The 8,093-nt window shown below is 40.0% G+C and overlaps 1 protein-coding gene across 2 annotated transcripts; it reads right to left on the bottom strand.

Moving 5' to 3' along the window:
* Nucleotides 1-677: 677 nt before the first annotated feature.
* Nucleotides 678-5,862, bottom strand: LOC110842617 (ATPase family AAA domain-containing protein At1g05910). 2 transcript variants are annotated; one of them, XR_004833933.1, is made up of 5 exons: nt 4,978-5,862; nt 3,040-4,895; nt 959-2,977; nt 854-895; nt 678-794 (listed from the first exon to the last, which is right to left on the bottom strand). XR_004833933.1 is itself a non-coding variant. In XM_035847573.1 (4 exons), exons 3-4 carry the CDS (start codon nt 3,259-3,261, stop codon nt 1,760-1,762), a joined length of 1,440 nt encoding a protein of 479 aa, XP_035703466.1. In that variant the 5' UTR covers nt 3,262-4,895; nt 4,978-5,301; nt 5,381-5,862; the 3' UTR covers nt 693-1,759. The 2 variants fall into 2 exon arrangements, 1 of the variants encoding a protein (XP_035703466.1); XM_035847573.1 differs by having other exon boundaries at nt 693-2,977; nt 4,978-5,301; nt 5,381-5,862.
* Between the last annotated feature and the right edge of the window lie 2,231 nt (nt 5,863-8,093).

Here is an 8,093-nt window from a genome sequence, read left to right as displayed (position 1 = left end):
CAAGGAAATATTTACTTGTATCATATTTGAACCATAATTTTGAGAATCTTCTACGAACCACCGTCATAATACTTTTCCCTGTATCTTCCATAGTCTGCTTTGCAATTCCTTCGCGTTCCAGCTCCCTTCGGCGTGGGTGTACCAATGGTACTTCCTTTTCCACTTCTATCGGGTGTATTTCCTACTTGATACGGTGATAAGGACGTCGCGGCGTTGTTGCATGGACACGTGTTGATACAGTCTTGCGGAAATTGTTCTCTTCTACTTTCTGAAATTTGTTGTCTCCTGTCTTCTGAAATTTGTTGTCTCCTGTCTTCTGCATCTCGTTCTTCTTGTTGTCTCCTCCTCCGTTCCATAATTTCTGCTGCCCTCCGTTGTCCACTTGCTTCTCTCTTCTGTTCTAAAAGATCTTCTCTCCGCCGTTCTATTACCGAACTTCTTTCTGCACTTTGATCTCTCCTCCTAAACGAACAACTTTTGCCCCCACGGCTTCCCCCCACGGGTTCTCTACTCCTTTCCACAAATTGTGCTTTCCTCATGCATGGACACGTGTTCATACAGTTTTCCGGAAATTTTTCTGCTTCTTGCGAACCATCTTGAGAACTATCTTTCAGTTGTGAATTATTTGTTTGTCCACAAATGCAGGGTTTGCTACAGACGAGATTTCCGTCATGTAGCGCTTTTACGACGTTGTTGATTGCAGGACCGTATTTTCCTACCAGGACGTATGAGACCATGGCAGGTAAGGTTGATTTCAATTTTTCCTTTATTAATCCTTCCAAGCTCTGTTCCACCTACAATTTCATATTGTTAATTTAAGCTACTTAGGAATTTAAGAATTTGCAAATTAGACCTTATCCAATACAATTTGTGGAACTCGATTGATCAAAAGTTGCTGAAAATATCAAGACAAAGTTATCAAATATTCGATACAAAAAGCCACAATGTGTTGCATTACGTCTGAATATGCATCCGCCAGGGCTGGGATTTTAGAATCGATCAATTCGTGCTTTAATTTGTCGCGTAGTAAATCGATGGTGGAATGGAGGCCATTTAAGATAGTGCCGGGAAGTCCGGTCCCTTCCGGTGGGGGCAAACTTGCGTCTAGGGCCGTGCTGTTCACGATTCTACCCATAAGAAATGACCCATAGTCGGACAGCAGAGTTCCATTGAATGATCCCTCAGGCCATGCAACGTAGGGGGAGCCGGATCCGGACGATATCAAATCTACTTGGTTAGGAGTTATTGATTGGTTGAGGAGGCTGTTGTTGAAGGACATTATTGTTTCTGAGGTTGGATTGGGTGGGTATGAATGAATTTAGAATTTTGATGCACTGAGAATTTAGATGGGAGTTGGATCGACCGTGTAAAATTTATTATTGTGGAAATTGAAAATTTCTCAGAACGAGAGTTTGACTTCTGTTGAAATTTAATTGAACCTTGTAGTTACCGATTTAACTTGACGACAAGTAATTCGTGAATGTTTTTGCATTTCATGTGAAAAGCCGCTATGAAATTGTTAATTGACTAATCGTAAGATGCAAATTCAACCAGTGCTTTGTGAAGTTTGGTATAATTTGCTAAAAATACTAAGATTGTGCGTTATGAACTTATTTATTTTCAAATAATTTTTGCCACTATTTAAAAATAGTTCCGAGTTATAAAAGTTTTTACAAAATTTTTGATGTTCGTTTAATTACTTATGGGCAGTACATACGTATTTCATAAATTCAGGTCATCTTCTAACCTCTAGCTATTATTATTCTTGCAGTCGGTTCAAATGGTAGAGGTCAAAAATTTCCGTAAAGGATCTGTCCAACCCATCCAAATCGTATCTTAAATTCCCTTGATTTTCATCCAAAACATAATGTTCAATCTTCACTTTTCGCAACTTCTCGTACAATTTGAGAAGAAAGTCGCAAGGATCGTTTTCCGTCAAGTCGACCGCAGTTTGCAAATGTTTTTCAAACCTATCCACATCATCCCTGCTCTCTTCTCTCGCCCTTTTTTCCCTTGGTTCATCATCTTCAGTTGGAATGAGGTCATCGAAAATTTGTCGGTAGAACGCCAGCCTCTCCTCCCGCTCGGGAACGCGTACCTTGTAAACATTTCGATCTGAAAAAGGGGTCAAGATTTCCGCCGAGATTTCTTTCATGTTCCCGATCACGGAGGCAAGCAAGATTGCATTCGTCCCAGCCAAGGTGCGTAACAGGTCAAAAAATACGAAATCGTTTTGTTCCCGAGTATGCTGGGCGATCGCGTCGTTTATCCAATTGATCCCAGGAACGAAGAGGATGCAAGGTCTGTCCGAATTTTCCGCCTGTTTGATAATGCACCTCGCCGCCTTAATCGCAGTTAATCCGTCGTCGATACGACCAGCAAGATGGGGCAGGTCGAGGTAATAGACGGGCACGTTGCTCACGGTCGGATCGCTTAGGACACCAGTCAGGATGACGTGGTTAAGAAAAACTTCAGAGTCCAGGTTACCCTCTCGGACCAAATAGCTTCTCATCCCGGTCATGGCAAAGGGAAAGTGACCATTGTCACGTGGTAGGATGTCTCCCAGACTGGTAACGATTTCCTTAATCATGTTTCCAGCCAAAGGCATCATGAGCGGAAGTGGTGGCTTCGCTGCGATGAGGGTGGACTCAAAAACGTCGCTTTTTGAGGGTCGCATTTCCTTCATAGCCTTCGCCCAGTCGGCCGAACTGATCGTGATTTCTGCCGCCGGAACCCTGCCACACCGATCTTTCGCTGCGATGAAGGTGTCTGTACACAATTTCTGGAGATCTGCGCCTGAATAGCCGATCGTATTGTTGGCAATCGTTTCAAGCTGTTCACTATCTGGTTGGTCTCGGAACCACTTTTGAGTGTGTATCTGGACTATCTTTTTCCTGCCAGGGATGTCCGGAAGGTTGAAGGCGAGGTCCTTGTCGAACCGGCCCGGTCGTCGGATTGCAACGTCGATAGCGTCCAACTAACATTATTGATAAGTTAGATAAGCAGGTGTCATGAAGTTTAAATTTATTTATTAATTACTCGATTTGTTGCTCCGATAATCAAAACGTCTCCCCGTTTGACAGAGTCAATTAATGCCAAAAGTTCAGTGACAACACCAACGTATGCTTCCGAGGACTCACTCGCTTTGTCCCGATTGGGGCACAGGGCGTCAAGTTCATCAAAGAAGATGATCGATGGTACGTTTGCTTTGGCCTTGTTGAAGAGTTTTCGGAGATTTTCTTCACTTTCGCCAAACCACATGCTGTTCGATTCTGAACCTTTCTGGTAAAAGAAGGTCACTTTTGTTGTCCCACCCAGAACAGCATTGACCGCGTTAGCCAAGCACTTTGCCAGCAAGGTTTTTCCAGTTCCAGGGGGGCTGTTTAAGTCAAGTAATCATTTTAGAGTGTTTTAATTTTAGTTTACTTTCTTCTAGAGTTTTTGGTTTTATTTATAGAGAAATTAAATGTTAAACTACCCGTGGAACAAGATTCCCTTGGGTAAATCGATTCCCCAGTCATTGAATGCGTCCTTATTCTTCAAAGGATAGATTACGGCCCGTTGAAGAAAGCTGTGTTAAAATGGAATATTTTAGATTGAGAATAACTTTTAAGCTAGAAAAACCGTGATTTAAAAGTATAATTTACGCCTTGTCACCTCATTTGCATATTTTGACGCATTAGCGAGAGTTTACCAACATGGAAAACCCGAATCCCCGAAAATAAGCATAGCGATATTTATGCAAATGAGGTAAACATTAACTTTAGGAGTACTTGATGTGTTCCGGCAGTCCTCCAACTGATCGTAAATTTAGGGATGGATCGACAAAGTCTCCTTCGTCCCCACCACCACGGCCTCCATTTGGTCCGTCTCCATTAGGTCCATCTCCATTAGGACCACGTCGATTAGGGCCGCCTCGATTAGGACCCCTACGTCCTCCACCTCTACCAGGGGGAAGGAAACCACAGTGTGCTAATGTTGGGGTGGATGATTGAAAAGGAGCATAGTGAGCAGTTGACATATCAAAATCTGCAAAGATTTCCATTTCCGGTAAATTATCTGTGGCAGCGTCATCAGAAATGTCCATCGCATCGTCCGCAGCATCCACAAACGTCTCGATAGTGGTGGTTCCAGGAATGCATGTCAATGGAGGAAAGTCGACAGTTCCTGCTCTCAATCGGTGCTGATTTTCGACCAACTCGGCATCTTGTGAGACCTCAGGTCGATGGATGGGAAGACGGTCTTGCCCATTATCCATGTTAATTTTCGTGTCTGTATACGAATGCACGTAGTTCTATTAGAAGTGAAATTGAAGTGACAAAATTTATTTTGAATTTATTCTGAGTCTTGGAAATTTTGGGAATTTAGAAATGCCAACAATTCCTAATCGAGCAGAATTTCGACAGTTTTGTTGGCAAGGAATGTCATCACGAAATAAAACTACATGATAAAATGAATAGCCGGAATGGTGAAAATTTTGTAAAAAAATATGTACTATCTGAATCATGTAAGGATTTTCTTAACCCACCCACCAACAAATTCAATAATTAAAAATGTCTGTATGTTTATGCGAATCATTGTCCTAATTTGAATATACTATTTTTGTCGAATAAATCTGGTCACCAATTACAAAATAAGTTTTAATACCGTAATAAATAAATATGTACATTTAAAGTCGAGGGAAATTAGAAGAAATTCTGTAAATGCTCGTTAATAAAGATACTAAAAATTAATGACACTTTGCGTTCACTGAAGGATTGAAATGCGTCCAAGTGATGGGATCATCAAATTTATTAACGCAGTAACCCTTGCCCTCAAAAAGGTTCGGTTTTCCTTGATCCTTTGCCCCCAGGAGAGCCATGCTGCGTCCTTTGACCGTCTCAGAGTGAAAATCTCTGAAATTATAGGATCCATAAGTTTCAACACATATTTTCAAAAATTTGTACTTTCAGAAATTTTGTATCAAAAAATATTTACCTCTCTCGCTTTGGACGTTGCATCCACTCCTCGAAAACTGACGCCTCTTTCGCCGCACTGACGCAAGCGTCCACAGTTTTGGCGAATTTAGCCAGATGGAAACCAGGATGCATAAAGGCATAAACTTGGTTGAGATATTCACCTGGATTTTCCCTTAGTAAATACGTATACAATATATTTCCGTGTTAGTATTTAGGTAAAAATTAGCATAAAATAAATACCATCTGAAAATAATGTGCGGGTTTGTAAGAAATTCTTGAAGTTTGATATACATCCAGGACAGGTCTTCGGGGTGGTTGCGAAAATCTTCTGCGCATTGATAATCTATCATTTTTATCGAAAAAGGTTAAAAATTCATTTGAAGAAATTATGCTTTTATTGATTTTTCGGCAAAAAAACCCACGAGCATGAAGCATAAGTTTCCATGCAGTTTCAAGAACAGTATCGCTTGCTAGTCCCGTTTTGAAAGTGACGTCATCTTCTTCCGTGGCGTTTATGGCGGGTGGATACTGGACCCCTTTGGAATCCGTCACGCTAAGTACCTGGAAAAATAATTCGCCAAATTATGACAAAAAACACAGCACACAATAATTCGTATTTTTAATTTCTGTACATATCCACCACCTTCACCCCAGATTCAGTACATGCACTCAAGTCCAAGTCCACTTTGTACGGGGCAGCATTTTTAAAACAGGTTTTCATCGTAGTCACAATTCTGGTGTGAATATTAGCCTCCGTATTTTCCGGATACGTGTGAGGATGTTTTCTCAACGTTTCATACACCAGGAATCTAAACAGTCTGAAAAAGTTCGTCACAGTGTCACCATCCACGTCCGGACACGACTTGAGAAATACGATTCTCGCAATTTGCAAGTATTTAAACTCTTTTTGAGCCACACGAGGTCCAGGAACGTTATGGAAAATCCACTTCTTCAGATAATTCGCTATCCGAACGGTATCCCTCCCATTGTCGCGAAGTCGTTCCGTCATGACCTCCACGTCTAAGGAGTCCCCACCCGGAAGGGCGTCTTCATAATCACGCTGGTCATACTGCTTATCATCGTCACCCAAGTTGAGTGACAATCGTAGCGGAACAACCTCGTCATCTCCGGTGAGCATGTTATCCTTATCCGTCACGGTAAGTGTAGAACTTTGTGTCGTTGGTTTTGTGATTTTATGGTTTTTACCCATTATCATTTTATCCGCTGTGGTTTTTTTGGGTGACCTTGTCTTCCTAGATTTTTTCTGTCCGCAGGATTTCTCACATTTTTTCGACGTTTTAAGAAGACCATCTACACAAAATCCGTACCAATATTAGTGTGCATACATACATACATAATTAATTCATTAGTAGATCTTTATATTACACTTTGAATGCCATCCGGATCTAGAGTACAAACAATAGTGTAAAAATTAGTTATTCCTGTTTTTTTCAACTATTACTTGAACTTTTAATAAAGTCTACTAAATAAAATAATAAATCACCTCATGTCCATCTCCCACACGCTATTTTTACTGCTGCCGTAACCAAACTTGAGATCCCTCAAACCTTCACAATCCCTCCCACCCCCACTTCCCGAAAGAAACGTGGCCCCATCCGTCCTCACGATTTGGAACATTTCATTCCCCTCCGAGGAGTGGTAGCACTTCTGCCAAAATTTGGACGGGACACCTTCCTCGTGACGCAGGTAGATTGGATTCTCCGTATCATTGTATCTCAGAAGGAACGAGGCTTCCCCAGATTTAGAGGACAGCGATAAATTCCTGTCAAACGACTCAAATTTTTCAAGTTCGTGGCGAAAGTAGTAAATTTTCCGAGCGCTGAGATCCTCGTTGTCCATGAGGGATAAGAAGCGACGAATCTGACCAGAAAAATTAACATAAAATTGAAAATTCCAATATTTTTTCTCATGAATTTTTCCATACGGGTCGATTCACTTTGAAGCAATCGTTTTCTCTCCCGGAAAAAATGAAGAATTCTTTATCACAAAATCTTGACGACAACAACCACCTGAAATAATTTGCATAATCAATCACAATAGAATTTTGTGTTTAAAATTTCCATCAAAAATTCGAAAAGTAGCAATGAAATTTTGTGCTTATCAATATTTCAAAACGTACAATCCTCTCACACAAACGCAATCCACGTCCAATCCGTCGCCCACCCACGCTCCTCGGGCACACGTTTCCGTGCCCATTTGATGGACCCCTCCATCTCTGGTACACAATTTGAGCGCATTCTGACCCACAACAATGTGTAGTGAAAACAGGAAGTTTAATATTGAACTTGTTATTATTAGGAGGGGAGGTTTCCGTAAATAACTCGACGGGTAAAATCCAAACATGGTAAAAAACTGGAGAAAATCAACCAACCTTGCATGACCAGAACCAAGGACAAGTGTATTTTTATTTAGTTATAAAACAGGTAGACAGGTTATATCTCGATTTATTAATAACATAACATTCAATTGTCTACATTTAACATGCATTAATTGACATTTTACAGTCAACGTGAATTGAATAAATTGATATGAGCATTGGCCTTTTATATGTAATGCTTATTACATTGTTGTATTGTTAGTTGATAAAATTGACCTCAATTATGGACAATAATCAATATGATGAATAGATATTTTTGTTTGATAGAAGATATATTTTTATCTCAAGGAGCACTAAAATTATTTTTTTGCCATTTTCATCAAAGAAAGTAGAAACTTAGAAAGTATAAATACTTTCACCGATCAATACATATACTCAACTGGCTAAAATTAAGTATTTCCAATATGTCAATTGAAAGCGTGGCGCAAACCCTACATTCAGAAATCAATGAATGGAATTTAATTTATTAAAGTTTAAAAACTACTTGAATTTTGTGTCGCAAATAAAATGAAATTAGACTCCAATGCATGCTTTCTACATATTTCTTAAGTTTAGGGGCGTTGGTTCCGTATGTAATCGATTAAGGGCAAAGGATACGATGATACGTACAAAAGATACAATTGAGACATATATGCATATTTTATTGAAATTTGTTTATTCAAGAGGTACATATGTAAATGATATGAATGAATATATACATCGATATTAGTTATCATTTTTATGGAGCATTGGACTAA

This window comes from Folsomia candida, unplaced genomic scaffold (assembly GCF_002217175.1).
Source record: "Folsomia candida strain VU population unplaced genomic scaffold, ASM221717v1 Fcan01_Sc002, whole genome shotgun sequence".
NCBI lineage: Eukaryota > Metazoa > Arthropoda > Collembola > Entomobryomorpha > Isotomidae > Folsomia > Folsomia candida.
The sequence above is the reverse complement of the archived record's forward strand: the minus strand, read 5'-3'. Positions and strand labels throughout refer to the sequence as shown.